We start from the raw sequence: 19,769 nt of genomic DNA on the forward strand, positions 1-19,769 counted from the left end.
ACACACAGTTTAGTCTCTATAGAGTAAAAAAAAGAAAAAGAAAGAAGATAAAATTACTTAAATAGCCTATGTGAGAATAAAAAAAGACGATGAAGCTGAAAAGAGATTAAAAAAAAAAAAAGATGCGTTCACGTCCCTGCATGTGAATCCTTTATTTTTTATTTATTCTAAGGTTAATTTATCCATTGAACCAGAGGAGGGATGTGATTAAAAGAGGAATAAGCTTTAAAATCTCTTCACCTCTGATGTTGATGTAGAAAATCTGTATTTTCCCTTTTTTGTTCTGAGACTCTGAGCTCCTTCACCTTCACCTGATCTCTGACCCGACGCTTTGAAAGGAAAGAAATCAAAGAAAGAAAGAAAAGAAAATATGGAAATTATTATTATTATTAATATTATTATTAATAATAATATTTTAGGTTTAATGTTTGATTTAAAACTCTGGCTCCTCCTCAGATCTCACTTCACGCCTATACATGCGACTGAATTTGCAGCTCAAGAACTATAACTAACTACTATATAAATGTGAATCTGAACTGTGTGTTTGAATGTTTTTAATAATAATCTGCTTTAAGTATAAAACAGAAACACCTGCAGAGTGATGTTTTGTTTTAATCATTCGTTGACCACCTGTCTCTCTCTCTCCCTCCTCAGCCCCGTCGGCCCGTTGGCGTCATGCTGAAGCCGGGCGACCCGAGCGGCTCGGCCTTCCTGAAGGTGGACCCGTCCTACCTGCAGCACTGGCAGCAGCTCTTCCCTCAGGCGCCGCTCAAAGCTCCTCCTCCTCCTCCTTCTCTTCCGCCGCCGCCGCCACATGAACGCCTCTCCATCTCCTCCATCCCCATCGTCATGGACAACCTGCGCCCGTCCCGTCTGCACAGCCACCTCCTGGCCTCCTCCTCTTCACACTGCACCTCCTCCTCCTCCTCCTCCTGCTCCTTGTCTACATCCACAACAGCAGCTCTAACGCCGTCGTCGTCTTCCTCCTCCTCCTCCTCCTCCTCCATCGCCGGCCTCTCCCAGCTGCCCGTTCCCCAGCAGATCGCTCTCTTCGGGCAAGCGCTGGCCCCGGTGTGCGTCGGGCCCGGAGGAGGAGGAGGAGGAGGAGCAGGAGGAGCAGGAGGAGCAGGAGGAGGAGATCTGGTGGTGGCGATGCCTCCAGAGAACCAGCAGCAGCACGGTCACAACAACCTCCTCCTGCATCATCACGCCAAAGAGCTGCAGAGCTGTGGACTGGTGTCGTCCAGCGTGAAGAGCAGCGGAGGAGGAGAAAGAGGAGAACGAGGAGGAGAAAGAGGAGGAGGAGGAGGAGGAGGAGGAGAGGAGGGAGGAGGGAAGGGAGCGAGCTGCAGGTTGAAGCTGACGTCGGAGGAGCTGGACTACTACCTGTACGGTCAGCAGAGGATGGAGATCATCCCCCTTAGCAACCACACGGCCGAGAGTAGCAACCGTACGTACACACACACACTCACACACACACACACACACACACACACACACACACACACACACCTGTCACACACACACACACACACACACACACACACACACCTGTCACACACTCACACACACACGTGCGCGTTGACTCCATCAGGATGTGTTCATGTTTCTCACCTGGACCGACGACGCTCCTTTTTCCTACACCCGTGTCGACACCTTGAACGCCTCGTGGTGCTGTTCATGGGTCAGAGGTCAAGAGAGAGAGTGTGTGTGTGTGTCAATCATCAATAATTAATTCACATTAGTTGAATATTTGTTATTGATTCTTATTTTTCTTAAACTTTATTCTGTTTAAATTATTGAATCATCTTTAAAACAGTTGAAATTATTTCTGTAAAAGTTTTATTTTATCATCTCGGTTTTTATATTTAATTTCTCTGTGATTATTAATATTATTATTATATTACATTATTATTATATCCAACATTAACTTACAATTGTTGTAATATTTCATTTATATAGCCTAAATGTATTCAAAACCAGTGTCGCTCCAGCAGCTAAATTGATAAAATGAATAAAAGTGAATTATTTTCACTGTAAAATATTTTTAAATCTATTTCTTTTAAATCAGTTTTAAATATTTTATTCATTTAATGAGTAAAAACTGATGAGATAAGTTGAATAACTTTAGTTCATATTCTTCATCATCAGCTGTGAAGGTGTTTTAACTGACGCTGTGTGACGTAACAGCGCTGTCTGACACGAGGTCAGAGGTCAGAGGTCAGCAGCAGCACCTCACTGTGACGTCACAGAGACTTCACCCGGTCATGAATCACTAAAGAAAAGAAAAACAAACTCTGATCAGCCTCATCGATTCACTTCACATCAGTTTTTATTTCAGGATTTCTTTTTTTTTTGTTGTTAAAAAAATTCAAACAGAAGCTGAAAAATTAACTTTTTGTTCAGAAAAATGTTTTAAATAAAGTTTAAATTAAATCAACGTTTAGTTGTTTAGTTATTTCTGTTCATTAGATGATTTTCTTCTCTTTTGTTCCGCGTGAATTCAAACTGCGTCATGACTTTGATGTCCAGTGTGTGTGTGTGTGTGATATTGACAGAGCGCTGTCATGCGTAAAACACACTCACTCACACACACACACACACTCCGCCGCGGCCCGCTGCTCTCTCCATGTGTGTGTGTGCGTGTGTGTGTGTGTGTGTGTCCGTCTCGCTCTCTCTCGCTCTCTCCGTTTCCCGCTGCGCTCGCGGGCCCCGCTCCGCTCCGAGGTCTCGCGCCGACAGTTTGACTTCAACCTGCTGGTTAACGGATCTGCACGAGACCGAAGAGTTTCATTAAACCGCTCGGATAATAGGCTAATATTTCATTATGTAGAATAATAATAATAATAATAATAATAATAATAATAATAATAATAATAATAATAATAATATGTAATCATGGCGGCTGTGACGTCAGAGGAGTTATTAAATCACTATTCATTCATTTATTTTATTTTTTGGGGGTGTTTAATTGTAATAACTGTGAAGTGATTATTGATTATAGGCTGATAGATGGAAGTGTTTGATTCTGAGCTCTGATCACTGATCAATGCAGGAGCCGATATCTGATCATTGATTTAGCCTACCTATAGACGGCTTTTACTATAGTAATATATCTGTAGTTTTATGATGCACGCGGTACTAGCTCTATATACCTGCTCTGTGTGACGTCAGAGTTTCTCCCGTTCAGAGCGGGTGACAGACAGGTGACCCGACATCTGCAACTTCAGAGAGTTCATCATCATCTCGTGTGTGTGTGTGTGTGTGTGTGTGTGTGTGTGTGTGTGTGTGTGTGTGTGTGTGTGTGTGTGTGTGTGTGATAAAACGGACCATCAGCAGTAATCTGCGTCGATACGCGCCGGCAGCGCCGATGAGGGATGGAGGGACAAGCAGGAATTAATTGCCGTATATAGTTTTGTGTTTGTGGAGAGAGAGAGAGAGAGAGAGAGAGAGAGAGAGAGAGAGAGAGAGAAGAGAGAGAGAGAGAGAGAGAGAGAGAGAGAGGAGGAGGGGATCGATCCTCCGGCCACCGGCTCGCTATTTATCATCCCAACACGGCCGTATTGAGGTCTCTGGGGTGTGTGTGTGTGTGTGTGTGTGTGTGTGTGTGTGTGTGTGTGTGTGTGTGTGTGTGTGTGTGTGTGTGTGTGTGTGTGTGTGTGTGTGTGTGTGTGTGGTGGGGGTGTAGATAAAGCAGTCAGACACACACACACCCTCATATGTCACCGTCTGACCTCCATTATTAATTACACCAATAATAATAATAATAGTAATAATAATTTAAAAACATGTATTAATTAGGTCAGATTATGTTTATTATAATATTTAGGCTATATTTATTTTATTTCTGTCGTTAAATATTTGTTTCAATATAAATCAACTTGATTGTTATTAATTTATTGATCTGGAGTTATAAATAAATAAAAACAGTTTTATATTGATAATGTTCAGATGTTTGTTAGTTTTTCTGTAAATTTATTTCTAATTCTAAGAATGAGTGAAAGTAGCTAAAGAGTTAATTTAAAAGAATTTAATTTCAATAAAGTTTTCACTTTTGAGTGACACCACTCATACAGTAGCTACATTTCCCAGAATGCAGCAGGGCAGTGTCTCCTCATCGTGATTATTATTGTTTGATCAAACTTTATTGACAAACTGAACAACGACACTCAAATAAAACCCGTTTTTTATGAATTAAACTTTACAGAGTTTGTTTTAAATGACAAACAGACGATCAATGATCACAATCAATAATCAAACTCAGAACAAGTTTAAGAAAATCTAATTCAGCGGCTGTTTTAAAAAAAAATCTCCATCTTCATGTTCGAAAAATACAAATCAAATAATTTCAAATAATAAACGTCTGTTTCCTTTGATTCAATCATCTACAGGAAACTCACTGTAACATCTGTAACATCTGCAGCTCCTCGTGTTTCCTTCACTCTCTCAGTTTCAAACCACAAAGTTTAAATTTGAACTATAATAATGATATTAATGATGTTCCAGCTGTAGAAAGGAGTTTGTTTAAAACATTTCTCAGACGTGTGAATCAGAGAAAAGCAACTTGATTCAGTTTGATGTTGATTCTTTAGAGAAGTTTCATTCTTACTAAATTAAAATCAAGTTAGAAAATACAAAAAACAAACAGTTAACAAGTAGAGAAATAACTAATGAACCATAAAGACACAGGCCTGCTGACATGAAGACGTTCAAACAGAAAATTCATCTAAAGAACAAAAAGCGGCGAGAAAAACAACAGCAGCTGGATGAACCTCGGCTTTTATAACATGAACCTGCTGAAACTCCACTGCTGCGCTTTTAATGTGAAAGAACAGGAAGTGATTCACTTGTTATTATTATTACAACAATAGGTCACATGTGAAGAGAAAGCTACAGACTGGACTCATTCATCACATTCAGACGTTCATTAAACCATTTCCTCATTATTAAAAACAAGTAACACGTGCATTTTCCTTTTCTTTACATACCCTATAAATGTAAATCTGACTACCACTACTAACTAATTCACCAAAAAGAAAAACAACTGCACTGTAAACTAAAAACTGTCAAACCATCTGAACGATCAGACTCTGAGCTTCGTGTTTTGTAAAATCTAAAGAATAAAAAAGTCAAAACTTTATGTTTTATATCTGATAGAGACTAAAACTACATACAGAGAGACTAAACTTCTCTGTATGTCGTTACCAGCTGCTGGGCTTTTATTTTGAAGGTGAACTCAGTCAATCAAGTCAGCATTTATATTATATAATTGTATAGCACATTTAAAATGACAGCAGTCGACCAAAGTGCTGCACATAGGAGGGTAGACAGTTAAATAAAACAACGATAAGAAGAATAAGTTAATAATAGGTTAATAAAACATTAATAGCAAGTAATAAAATAGATGTAAAAACAAAAATAAGACAGGGCAACAATCAGTTGTAATGGAATAAAAAAAAGCAGCACATCCAGTCTCTTTGTTGTCTTTGCTCCATGTTTGGTCTCCACCAGCAGCAGCAGCAGATGTGTGCAGATGTTTGCAGCTGTTTCCTTCAGCCTCTCTCCTCTCTCCTCTGAGTCGCGCTCAATCCGCCGTAAAGTGAAAACGAGGAGCCAAAGGAGGTGAGAAGCTCCAGAGAGCTGTGGGTTTGGACAGGGACACGTTGCTGCTGCTGCTGCTGCTGCTGCTGCTGTGTGGTCCCACTCCTCCGTCCTACAGCTGCTCTGGAAACAAAGAGAAATGGTTCAGACGAGGAGAGAGTTCCATCGAGTCCAAACTGAGAGAAAAAAGTAGAAACATGAACTTTAAAGACGACGTGGTTTTGTGTCGTTTTAATATTTAAAGATAAATGTGAATTCATCCTCAGAAAAACACGTTTCACCTGTAAAACATGAAACGGTAAAAACACTTTAGCTGATTCAGATCATTTAAAAACATTTAAAACTTTTATTTCTCTTTATGTTCAAATAAAAACATTTAATATTATTCAGTGACACATTTTACAGTAAAATCCATTAGAATAACAGAAGTTGAATTCTTGTCCCACTCATATTAAACAGAACTCACCTGTCCTTCAGTATGAGAATAACAACAGGTCATTAACCATGATAATGATAATTATATATTATATATTAATGTGATTTCTCTAATCGTTTCTTTCTGTCAAATTAAAATAATGTCAGATATTTTTATTTTTTTTATTTTTACAGTGTGTATTTAAATTTAAATTAAAAACAACCTGTTCAAATGTAAAAAATGTGAATAAACAAAGACGTTTTAGTTTAATAAATTCACCATAAATAAAAAATAATGTAAATAAATAAAATGATCCGCCTTTATCTGAACAACAATAACCATGGCAACAACTAATGTGTCTTTTTTTTATAATATAAACATCAGGTTTGACCTCTGACCTCTGACCTTTGACCTGTGAATGTTTTGCGGCGTCGGTGTTGCCACGACGACGAGTTTTGATCCATAGATTAAAAAATATATATATATGTTGAATATGAAATTTTACACTTGATAATCAGAAAGAAACATAAATATAAAGTTATATTAATTTAGATCAATTATATACTACAGATTGTCTCCTCCACAATAAGAGTCTCTGATATTTCACAATAAGAGCCTCTGATGTTTCACAATAAGAGTCTCTGCTGTTCAGATGATGATGATGATAGTTTATGGGTGAAAATGAGTTTCCATTCAGCTGTAACTCATTGATGTATTGATCGATCGGCCGTGCAGTCCGGCTGCTCTGAGTTCAGCCTCGCAGATTTTTCCCATTTACTCGTCCGTGACGCCGCTTCACGTTTTTGTGGTTTATAAATGAGCGTAATCTGCTTTAATTAACTCCTATCCATCACGGTGTCATGGCGACCGGCGCTCTCTCTCTCTCTCACAAGACCAGAACAAAAATTTTCTTTTTTTTTTAAAGCTAAAGAAAAGAAAAGAGAGCGCGGTCGGTCTTCCCGTTGGTCCGGAGCGGCTCAGCTCGGCTCTGTGGGAGTTTTCCGTGCTGATAATCATCTCTCATTATGTTGCTCCAGTCAATTAACATCCATTACTGTCAGACTGCATCTCTGAGTAAATGTTGACACTCGCTAATTCCCAGCAATACGCTGCTCGCCACATTTAACCCGGACAAACACAACACACACAGGAGCTTTCTCCTCTTTTGGACTTGGAACAAACTTCTTCCTCCTCCTTTTTCTCCTTTTTCTCCTTTTTTTCCTTTTTCTCCTTCACTTTCACCTCTTTAAACAACCTGAAGAACCATCTCATCTCTCCTCCTCCTCCTCTGATTGCAGATCAAGTCGCTTCAGAGATGTTTAACTTTACACGATGCATTCAGGGACTCTGAAACAGAATAGTGTCTTATCAAGAATCTGAAACTTTATTGATCCCCAGGAGGAAATTTGTAAATTACAGCTGCATAAAATGTGTAAAGAAGAGAATATGAACACAAATGACTTTATTACTGTAATCCCCAAAGGGAAATTCATTTTATCCCTATTTGTAGAAATTATAACATGGAAAGAGAATTTTGTTGTGTTTTTCTTTTGTTAAACAATGATAATAAAGACAATCAGGATAAAAAATGAAAGATAAATTAATATACATGTACAAATATAAAGGATAAAAAAGTCAGAATTAACTTTATTTTTTTACACTTAACAATAAGGGATTTGACCTGGTGTGTTTGTGCAAAGAAAACACTAAGAAAAAAAAAACGCGTTAGATTTCAATGAAAGTATAAAAATACAAAAACAACTTTATGTAGAAACAGAATGAAAACACATGAAAACACTGAAGAGAAACAGAAAAACAAACCCCAGAGTTCAAAAGAGTTAAAATATTTAAATATAAGATAATTACAGTAAAATTATAACATTATTTTAGTTATATAATATTATATATAACTTTTAAAGTATATTTTTTTCACATAAAGTTTGGTTGTGAAATCACACATTCTGTTACTTCCTGTTTGGTGTTTACTGTAAATGTTAATAAAGTTTGTTTTGATCCGTCCGTCTGCAGGTTGCGACATGTGCGCCGACAACAGGAACGGCGAGTGTCCGATGCACGGTCCTCTTCACTCTCTGCGTCGCCTCGTCGGCACCAGCAGCTCGGCCGCTCCCGTCACGCTGCCCGACGTCCCTGATTGGCTCAGAGATCTGCCCCGAGAGGTGAGAGGCTCCGCCCACCTGTACACCTGTACACCTGTACACCTGCACACCAGAGTATTATGGTTTACAACAACCTGAAGTGTTTCTAGGGACACGATAAAGTGAGGGACAAGTCTGCAAGCTATTTTTAGAACGGCGGAGCAGAGCCGTGAGCTGCTCAGAGCTACGCTACGGAGGCTCATTATGGGATTTCTTGGTTTCCCTCATCAAACTCATCAAATACACAATCCAACAACTCCACAACGCTCTGGTGGACAAGTTGTGACCTGCACATTCACCACGCTATGAGATAATAACACAACGTTACCAGACAGAGTTGTTTTAGAGGGAAATTCATGCAAAACCGCTGATGTGCGTTGCCTTCAGGGACAGTTTTTCATCAAGCAGTCTCTGCATTTGCCTCTACAACAACTCTGTGTGGTAACGTTGTGTTATTATCTCATAGCGTGGTGAATGTGCAGGTCACAACTTGTCCACCAGAGCGTTGTGGAGTTGTTGGATTGTGTATTTGATGAGTTTGATGAGTTTGAAACCAAGAAATCCCATAATGAGCCTCCGTAGCGTAGCTCTGAGCAGCTCACGGCTCTGCTCCGCCGTTCTAAAAACAGCTTGCACCGACAATTAAAGGTAATGAACCTATTGCTATGACTATAGGGATTATGGCAATGGGCCAATTTGCCAAAATATTGAACTATCCCTTTAACAACCAGTGGTGAATTTGCAATGTTACGTTTAATTTTTTCAGTTTTTATTCTTTTTCTTAGCTTTATTTTGAAATGTTAAAAAGTTTTGCCACTTTTCTTTTAATTTAAGCAATTTAATGTAGTTTTTATTCAATCAAGATACATATTATCTAATAAAAAAAGAATAACAGCTGTGCTCATTACATCACAGTTAACAACCAATCAGATTGCAGGATTTCACCTTTCCGTTTTATAATTGGCATTTACATATATGACAGTCAATAACATCTGGAGTAGCTGTGTTCAGACAGATGTTAATGTTAATGTGTGTGTGTGTGTGTGTGTGTGTGTGTGTGTGTGTGTGTGTGTGTGTGTGTGTTTAGGTGTGTCTGTGCACCAGCACCGTTCCCGGCCTCGGCTATGGGATCTGCGCGGCTCAGAGGATTCCTCAGGGAACGTGGATCGGGCCGTTCCAGGGCGTCGCGCTGCTGCTGGACAAACTGCAGTCAGGAGCCCTGATGAGGAACACACGGCACCTGTGGGAGGTGAGTGTGTGTGTCTGTCTGTGTGTGTGTCTATGTGTGTGTGTGTTTACGCTTCCTGTGGCCACACACTCGTCACCACTTTCCTTCTTGTAGGAAGCAGACGACGGGTCAACGTTTCCTGGTTTTATCCCGATGCTCGTGTGTTAGGGATGTGGGATGTGGGATGTGCCGTATTCATTCATTTCTTTAATTTCAGACCCAAGGGAGGGTTGATCCATGTCGCAATAAAAGCACAATACAAAGAGACCGAATAAGAGTAAAAAAGGGGAATTACTGTAAACACCACAATTAATTGATCGTGAAAAAAACCAAAAAACATTATGTCGATACCGTATCTGCAGATGTGGCGCCAAAGTAAAGGAAGCTGCACAGATACTGGTCCATTTATCTAAAGTAACACTGAGTTGGTAGGAATTTAAATGTTAGTGTGTCATTTGTATTGTGAAAAAATGATTAAAATAAACTTAAACATTTGCTATAGAGGACAATTAATGACTTAAATATTTCAAACACTTCCCCCAGGGGATTAATAACTAAATGGTCCTATATATATTAGATTAGTAATGTCATTCTATTTGGACTATATTTGATTTTACACATTCATAGTGGGGTTTTTTTTGTGACCAACTTTTTTATTGCTTTTAAAGGGAAACAAGTACATTAGTCTGATAGAGGTAAAAGGTACATTGCACACATTTATAGTGTTGTGAAATGTAGCCTATTGATGCATAATAATCGTGATAATCGTAACACCTTATCGTGATTATTTCTCTGACAATAGTGTGTCAGGTTGTGCAGCTCTGTGTGTGTGTGTGTGTGTGTGTTTGTGTGTGTGCAGCGTCGTCATGTCAACGTCTGCGTCCATTGATCAGAGTCAGATTGTATTTACATACAGTGGCAGGAGAAAGTCAATGTGGCAGTTATAAACAGCTGCATTAGCACTTGGAGGAGGTGGGGGGGGGGGGGGGGGTGGGGGGGGAGGGGGGGGTGGGGGGGGGGGGGGGAGGGGAGGAGTGAAGGATGCTGGGAGACAGAGAGATAGATGAGTCCCCGGTGGCGACGCTGGTAAAGGTCAGTCACACGTCGGTTGACCGGACATCAGTCTCTCTGCTGTTGACCGCAGCAGGGGAGGGGGGGGGGGGGGGGGGGGGATGGGACAGAGGAGGGGGGAGGGAGGGGGAGGGGGGGGTCTGCATGGTATAATGTGAGGGAGAGGAGGGTCAGAGGTCAGAGGTCAGCGACGGCGAGGAGAAGGAGGAGGAGGGTGGTGTGTGGTGGTGGCGTTGTCGGCCAAGTCCAGTAGCAGCAGCAGCCGGAGTTCAGAGCTCAGCCGGTCGTTAACTGTGGTTATTAATTAAACTTTAATTAGTTAACGAGTTTCTGGGGGGGGGGGGGGGGGTCGTTAAAAAGGGATAGTTCACCCAAAATTGAAATTTCCTTCACTCAGTATCTCCTCACCCTCATGTGGACTAAGGGCTGGGAGAAGTTTCAGAGTCCTCCGTGGCTTCTCTGAGTTACAGGGGGTCTCGGCGTAGCAGTGCATGTCCATATGACGGTTGCAAATGGATACCAACTGTCTTCGTAACAAAAAGACACACCAAAAAACATCCAAATACCTCCATGCTGCTCGTAATGTCCGTCTTGTATTGAAGCCCCGACATGAGAAATTGTTCCGAAAAAAATGTAATAAGTCTATATTTTAAGCTTGTTTGTAGCGGAAACTCCCAGTGTCTCAGTTCACTGCTTTGCCTGTGTCAGTGCAAACCGGCGGGACAATTTCTCATGTCGGGGCTTCAATACAAGAGGGACATTACATACGAGCAGCATGGAGGCATTTGGATGTTTTTTGGTGTGTCTTTTTGTTACGAAGACAGTTGGTATCCATTTGCAACCGTTATATGGACATGCACTGCTACGCCGAGACCCCCTGTAACTCAGAGAAGCCACGGAGGACTCTGAAACTTGAAATTTGAATTTTGGGTGAACTATCCCTTTAACAGTCGGTGTCGTTAAACAGTTTTAATTACCGGTAGTTAGTTCTCATATTTGTTTAAAGTCAAAGCAAAGCAGCAGGTTGTGTCTCAGCTTCATCATCATCATCATCATCACCTGTCAACAACATTATAAGATTGTTCAGATTGATACAAACAGAAACTAAATAGATCTACAGTACTTCTTATTTAATTTCTCTGTGTTTTTAGTGTGTGAACTTTTTTTTTTTATTAGTTTAAAATGAGGACTTTTATTTTGTAAAGATTTTGTACTTTTATTTTGAAAAGCTAGAGCCAAGGATCATCAGTGTTATTTGTTTAAATGGGAATTTTCAGTCTCTTCTCTACCAACATTTACGGTATGACAAACAGGTTAAACAATTACATTATTAAGAATCGTTAGCATTAATAATTATTATTAATTCAGTATTTAAACTTTATGTTGTATTATTTTAACATTTTTGTTTAAATAGTTTGTTTTAATTTATTCTCATCATTTAGATATTTTCACTAATGAATATATGGACAAATAGTTTAATAATTAAAGCAACAAAAACATTTCTTAAGTTAATTTCTTCCTATAAATATAATTTTCCTTCAGTAATCTGCCTGATCCCAGATGAACATGTGGAGGTTTTATTCTTCTTCTTTTATTTTCTCTTATAAGTTCTACTTTATAATCTTTTCTCACCTATTTCAGATTTCAACCCTTCAACTGTTAAACTATAAATATGCAGGATTTCTACATTCTCCTCAAACTTTTTATTAACATTTCTATATTTTTTTTTTAGATGTTTTACTTTTACCCTTCAGATATGATGTAGTTATTCTTACTTATTCTATACTAAACTACTTCTATGTTATTCTACTTTTACTCTTTGTTGCATCTATATTAGTAATGGTTCCAAAATGTTTTAAACTGTCAATTTTAAATAAATAGTTGAGTAGACTTTAGCCTTTCTATTTCTTCATACTGATCTTCAACAAATCAGATAATTTCCAACCATTTCATACTCTTCAGAAGTTTCTTACTGTAACGGCGAGACACTACAGGCAAAAACACTGTGTTTTCATGCACTGATCAATTTGGAGATTTTGGGCTATTTTTCTTCCTTAACATGTCTTCTTTCAGAAAAGTCAAAAGAAATGGTAGAAAATCCACATTAAGGTGGTTATTTTACTTCATTTTGTCTCTTTCGTCAATAGATTTCTCCTAAATTTGCCAAAAGTTAGTCTGACCCATGTCATGTCAGGTATCGTTGTAAAGCTGAACAATGATGTGACTCCAAAAATGGTAATTTCCTCCGTGTCCGCAACCAATCGTAAAAGTACAATTTACATTAACAATCTATGGAATTTTACAGTACAAGTCTTTAAAGGCCGTTTTCTCAGAAAGAGTTTTTCAGACTCAGACTCTGAGCTAGAAATCTCCACGTCAGCAGCACTTACAGACACCAAACCTTCCAGTTTGATCCCTTTCTATATTCTGAAGGTTTTTACAGAGGGGATTGTTGTTATATCATTCACAGCCTGATTTATACAACATTTTATTCCTAAAAACAGGGCGAAATTTGATTTTTTTTTTAGGGCTGGTGACAGTATATTCTCATTTACAGAGTGATAAAAAAGAGATATCCAAAATCTCCTCTGTAAAAACTTCTGACTCTAATATGTCAACAAAATAAAACTTTGTATAAAATTTTGAAAGTAGCTTTATCCATTGTTCAGATTTCGGTTCTGGAAATATATGCAAATTAGTGCATATTTCATCAGAGATTGCCTCATTTACATATTTAAACATAGAATTTGACAAAACTTGTAATACAAAAAATATTTGTCTTACTGTAAGTGCTAAACTTGGGAAGTTTCATGGTGATATCTGTTAGTTAAAATTTGTTACCCTATTCACCTGCAGTGTCTGACCTTAATTCAGCATAGTTTCAACAATTCATTCAGCTCATTCAGCTTCCAGCTTTCAGCATTCACCTGTATTTCCTTCAGGATGAAGATGTTGAACATTTCTTTTCTCTCTTGTCTCTGCGTCCGGTTCAAACGTCTTCGTACAGTAGTTGTTGTTATTGTTGTGTTTGGCCCTGGTTGGGTGTCTCGGCCCGGCCTCTGAAGCCCACCGCCCTCCCCCTCTGAAGGGAAGCCGGGGCCGATAATCCGCCTCTAACCATCGGCAGGTTATCGGCTGCCGGGCTGAAACCGGTCATTAGGCCTATCGACGGAGAAGCTTTACACACAGATCCCATTAAAACTCAGCGGTTGTTAAACTCGCTTATTGACGCCCCCTAAAACAGGAAGAGATGTGTGTCCTATAGCCAATCAGGGAGCCGGTGTCATGTTGTCTATGGCGTCCGGGAAGGGCCAGTTTTAATTAAGACACTTGCCGTTAACATCGGAGCGGAGAGGATTTTCTGGTGCTGCAGTATTTTACGGCTCGACACATTGATCCGCTGCGCTGAGGAGCCGAGAGGAGGAGAGTGTGAGTGAGAGTTTATGGAGCTGAAGAAGAAGCAGAAAGAACCTTTAACACAAACATTATTTCATCATCAATATTATTGTTGTGATTTATTTTTTTTTAACACCAAACATCTGGTCGCATCTGAGCTCCGAGTAGACACAGTTTGGCTTCTGGCTTTGGAAATAGAGTCAATTGAATATAGAAAATAATGTTACTAACACGTCATTATGTCGTTATAAGAAGATTTAAGTGTTAATATATTTGATAAAGTTCAACATTTTCTTCTTATTCTGTCTTTTATTTCTCAGTGTAGTTTTCCATCGCCTCTCTCAGCTTCTCTCTGGAGCTCTAGTAACAACAGGTCAGTGTCAGCCAATCAGAAGAGAGGAGGCTCTGAGCTGCTCTTCTGATTGGCTGACTGTTTTCTAAAGTGATCCGATAAAAAAAAAAAAAAAAAGCAGATTTCAGAATAAAACACTCAGAGAAACTAAAAATCTTGCAAAGTTGTTGTTGGATGGATGGTGGGTCCAGGTGGTGAGGGGGCGGGGCTTAGTTGTGACATCACAAAGTGACAGGAAGTCCTGACGGCTGGTTTTTAAAGGCTCAGTTTCTGAATACAGGCTGTGTGCATTTCTCTGTGGACTGAGGCTTTGATACTTTCACAGTATTAATATAGAACCTAGAGCTGCTTTATAATCACACTACACATGGACATCTACCTTTATACTGTATGGAGCTTTAATACAAACATCTACCTTTATACTGTATGGAGCTTTAATACAAACATCTACCTTTATACTGTATGGAGCTTTAACACAAACATCTACCTTTATACTGTATGGAGCTTTAATACAAACATCTACCTTTATACTGTATGGAGTTTTAATACAAACATCTACCTTTATTTTGAAGGAGCTTTAATACAAACATCTACCTTTATACTATATGGAGCTTTAACACAAACATCTACCTTTATACTGTATGGAGCTTTAACACAAACATCTACCTTTATACTGTATGGAGCTTTAACACAAACATCTACCTTTATACTGTATGGAGCTTTAACACAAACATCTACCTTTATACTGTATGGAGCTTTAACACAAACATCTACCTTTATACTGTATGGAGCTTTAACACAAACATCTACCTTTATACTGTATGGAGCTTTAACATGTATGTATATTTTCTGACTTTGAAACAGGAAGCAAAAAGGTTGAGATTGAGTTGATCAATAATCAGACTGATCGGTATCTCCTGCTGTGAGTCTCTCTGTGTGTGAGAGCTTTAACTTCAGACTTTAACTTCAGTCAAAGCAATAATAAATAAATAAAACTTCCCACTTCTTGTTTGACAGTTTCTCGTTTCTCAGCCTGGATTTTTTTCCCGCGGAATCGAACCTGTGACCTCTCCGGGTCCGAACCTCCTGATTGAAAAGAATGTGCAGAGAAAACACAAGTTTTTTTTTCTTTTTTCTTCTTTTTAACGCTTTAAGTTTTTTTTTCTCTCTCTCTCTCTCTGTCTCGGACGGATCAGAGAGTGGACGAGGCCGTCGGAGAAAACGTCTCCAAACACCAGAGTTCAGAGAGAAACAGTCGGAGGGTAAATATTTTGTTAGCGAGGGACGATGACGAGACTCGGGAGGATTCAGAAAAAATTCCTCAGCGCCGGGTTGAAATCTGGACTTTAAAGGGATAGTTCACCCAAAATTCAAATTTCACTCAGTATCTACTCCCCCTCATGTGGACTAAGGGCTGGGAGAAGTTTCAGAGTCCTCCGTGGCTTCTCTGAGTTACGGGGGGTCTCAGCGCAGCAGTATTTGTCCATACAATGGTTGTCAATGGATACCAACTGTCTTCGTAACAAAAAGACACACCAAAAAACATCCAAATACCTCCATGCTGCTTGTATGTAATGTCCTTCTTGTATTGAAGCCCCGACATGAGAAATTGTTCCGCCGGTCAGTGTAAATCACGCGAGATTTGCTCTGACACAGGAAGAGCAGTGAACTGAGACACTGGGAGCTTCCGCTACAAACAAGCTTAAAATATAGACTTATTACATTTTTTTCAGAACAATTTCTCATGTCGGGGCTTCAATACCAGAGGGACATTACATACGAGCAGCATGGAGGTATTTGGATGTTTTTTGGTGTGTCTTTTTGTTACGAAGACAGTTGGTATCCATTCACAACCGTCATATGGACATGCACTGCTACGCCGAGACCCCCTGTAACTCAGAGAAGCCACGGAGGACTCTGAAACTTCTCCCAGCCCTTAGTCCACGTGAGGGGGAGGAGATAATGAGTGAAATTTGAATTTTGGGTGAACTATCCCTTTAAGCATCATGAGACAGATAAAAACTATTTTCTTTCTCTGCTTCTTGTGACTGAGCTGCTGCTGCTGCTGCTGCTGCTGCTGCTGCGTCGTCCTCGTCCCCACTGACTCCACATTGACTCGGTGTTTTCTCTGGTTTGCGGTCGCGGCGTCCAGTAAAAGCTTCGCTAATGTTTTCTTGACTGATGTCATGATTTAAAGGGGGCTTTTTAAACGTCTGTATTCTGGGTTTTTTTTTTATTATTATTATTAAAGGGATAGTTCACCCAAAATTGAAATTTCACACATTATCTAGGCTACTCACCCCTCATGTGGACTAAGGGCTGGGAGAAGTTTCAGAGTCCTCCGTGGCTTCTCTGAGTTACAGGGGGTCTCGGCGTAGCAGTGCATGTCCATATGACGGTTGCAAATGGATACCAACTGTCTTCGTAACAAAAAGACACACCAAAAAACATCCAAATACCTCCATGCTGCTCGTATGTAATGTCCGTCTTGTATTAGATAGATAGATAGATAGATAGATAGATAGATAGATAGATAGATAGATAGATAGATAGATAGATTTACTTTATTAATCCCGAAGGAAATTCAGCCCCGACATGAGAAATTGTCCCGAAAAAAAATTACGGTTTGTCACATTTGGACGAACCGGGAAAAGGAGCTTCGAGAAGCTTCTGCTACAAAACAAGCTTGAAAAATAGACTTATTTAATTTTTTTCGGGACAATTTCGCATTTTGGGGCTTCAATACAAGAGGGACATTACAGACGAGCACTATGGAGGTATTTAGATGTTTTTTGGTGTGTCTTTTTGGACGAAGAAAAGTGGTATCCATTCACAACCGTTATATGGACATGCACTGCTACGCCGAGACCCCCTGTAACTCAGAGAAGCCACGGAGGACTCTGAAACTTCTCCCAGCCCTTAGTCCACATGAGGGGGAGTAGATCATGTGTGAAATTTCAATTTTGGGTGAACTACCCCCCCCCCCCCCCTGATCGCCATTGACATCATCGCCTCTCGTTACGTAATCGTTGATGGTTTAATGTGGAGATGATGTGTTTTGGTTTCCTGTGGCCCGAGGCAGAACGACCACAGTGGGTTTGGTCAGTGGATAAAGAGACGAGAGCTGTTAATGTGGGATTAGTCAGAGGTGAAATCCTGTCAGCGGCTCCCGCTCCGCTGGGCCACCGCAACGTCGCCCATAGATCCAACCGACAGTCAGAGAGACGGAAATTAAATTAGTCCAGACGTTTTTTTTTTATTCAGAAAGAGAAAAATGAAGAGTTCTGTTCGTCCAGAGGTCAAAGTCAGACCGGAAAAAAAAAAACTTATCAAACTCATAACAATGTGGAGAGACCAGATCGTACATCATAGATTTGGACTTTTAACATCTGGTTAAAGTGAAACAAAACAGTGTATGAAGAACGTCTAAACAGGCTTTTAGGAAATGACGCACATGGTGCAACCAAGTCGACTCAGACAGAGAAGTGGGAATCAAGAACTGAAGTAACAACTAGGACAAAAGGAAAAATAAATATGTATGTGTTGTCTTTATAGATGGATCTATAGGTACTCTGTTTGAAGAGGACATTCATTAGTCCTTCAGCTTGGTAACGATAATGATTACCAATAGTTAATAATGAATGAATGACAATAACAATGGAACATTCATTCACTCATCTGTCTCTTGATCCTCGTTGACAACTACAGTCTCTGCTTTTTTCCATGGATCTAATCTTTTAATACACAAATAATACACAGTGACGACAGTGATCGACCTTTGTCAAGATCAAGACTTGTTGTCAAACAACACAAGGCAAGGCAAGGCAATTTTATTTGTATAGCCCATTTTTACAAACAGTTTGTCCCAAAGGGCTTTACATCCCATCATAACAACATCCTCTGTCCTTAGACCCTCACATCCACTGAGGAAAAACTCCATGGAAAACCCTTTTAACAGGGAAAAATCTGAGAAACCTCAGGGTGAGCAACAGAGGAGGTATCCCTCACCCAGGACGGACAGACGTAGACAAAAAAAAAAAAAAAGATAGTTTATGACACAGAATGTGGGAAACATGGAAATGTTAACAAGAGTTGATGAAGGCAGCTTCTGGTAGAGAAACAACAGAAAAAATATTCTAACCATTATTTTGTTTTGAAACATTTTATGAGATAACACACACACGGTACCATGGTCCACATCTGAACCTCAGGTCTCACTGGTTTCTGCTGAGGATCTAAATCTTTGAAAACACAGCAGTGATGTTGTGAATTTTTTTTAAATTACCAGTAAATTCATAAATGTTGGGGACTACTTTCAGCAGCGGATTGATCTACACTTGTAGCTGCCGTGATGTGTCGGTGATAGACAGGACAGTGTGTGGTTATGGATCATGTGACAAAGTGACATGATGATGACTTTGAATCCAACATGTCCGCCTCCTGGTCACAACGTGAAGACGCTAACGATGCATTCAGGTCACTGAAGGCGACTTCTCATTGGTCCTTTTGTCTTTTGTCCAGTCTGCCATCCAGTCCTCCCATTAAGCTGGCTTCCTCCTGGCTTCCTCCTTCAGCTGTTGTAAACATTTCCATGTTTCTCACATTCTCTGTTATAAACTGTTTTCTTGTCTGTAACAACATCTATGTCACGTCCGTCCTGGGTGAGGGATCCCTCCTCTGTTGCTCACCCTGAGGTTTCTCAGATGTTTCCCTGTTACAAGGGTTTTCTATGGAGTTTTTCCTCAGTCGATGTGAGAGTCAAAGGTCAGAGGATGTTGTTGTGATGCCATGTAAAGCCCTTTGAGACAAACTGTTTGTAAAAACGAGCTATACAAATAAAATTGCCTTGCCTTGCCTTTTGTCTCATACAATGAAAGCTCTGCACAGACCAGAGACCAGTATCAGGATCAGGAATGGTACTCTGGTGACTCAGATCCAGATCCAGGTTCTGGTGATTCTGGGATGTCGGGTCGAGCCGATGTTTCCTTCATCTCTTCTATGTTTCCTCTGAATCCCCGTTCAGGTCTCGGGGGTGGTGTGAGTCCCGGGTCAGACCGTGGTCGCCGTGCACCGCCCTGCAGCCTCGGTGCTGTTTGGTTAAACCCGCTCGCTGCGTCGGGTTAACTCAGTTCATTTCTCGCGCTGCGTGACATCACCCCGTAGGCATGGTAACCACAGGGGTTCGAGAACAAAGAGTGGGGTTTTCCATCAGCACCTTGGTGTTACAACAACACCGAGTGTGTGTGTGAACAGTGTGTGATCAATGTGTGTGTGTGTGTGTGTGTGTGTGTTGACACAGCGATGGAGCCGCTGGTTGTTTCCTCTACTGTGACTTGGAGGAGCTTCATGGGCCTTTGGGTCACAGGTTCGAGTCCGACTCTGGAGGTTCATCATCGTGTGTCCTTCATGTAACAACATTAATAACAAGATGTTTAAAAAAAAGATCTATAATATATCAACAGTGGTTTTTGTTTTAACTGTCTTCTCCAAATATTGTTCAAAAAGGACTTCCTGTCAATCTAAGAAGGATTCAGTAATTTTAGTGAAGTT

At 40.1% G+C, this 19,769-nt stretch overlaps 1 protein-coding gene across 1 annotated transcript in view; it reads left to right on the forward strand.

The window, feature by feature from the left end:
- Nucleotides 1-19,769, forward strand: part of prdm6 (PR domain containing 6) — a gene marked incomplete at its 3' end in the record, with an annotated part of 110,056 nt that overhangs the window by 2,321 nt on the left and 87,966 nt on the right. Inside the window, exons 2-4 of the mRNA XM_083979018.1 lie at nucleotides 655-1,450; nucleotides 8,045-8,193; nucleotides 9,260-9,421. Coding sequence (XP_083835144.1) covers nucleotides 676-1,450; nucleotides 8,045-8,193; nucleotides 9,260-9,421 — 1,086 coding nt within the window. The 5' untranslated portion in view covers nucleotides 655-675. The remainder of the gene's footprint in view (nucleotides 1-654; nucleotides 1,451-8,044; nucleotides 8,194-9,259; nucleotides 9,422-19,769) is intronic.

Source organism: Trachurus trachurus (genome assembly GCF_905171665.1).
Source record: "Trachurus trachurus genome assembly, chromosome: 9".
Taxonomy (NCBI): domain Eukaryota; kingdom Metazoa; phylum Chordata; class Actinopteri; order Carangiformes; family Carangidae; genus Trachurus; species Trachurus trachurus.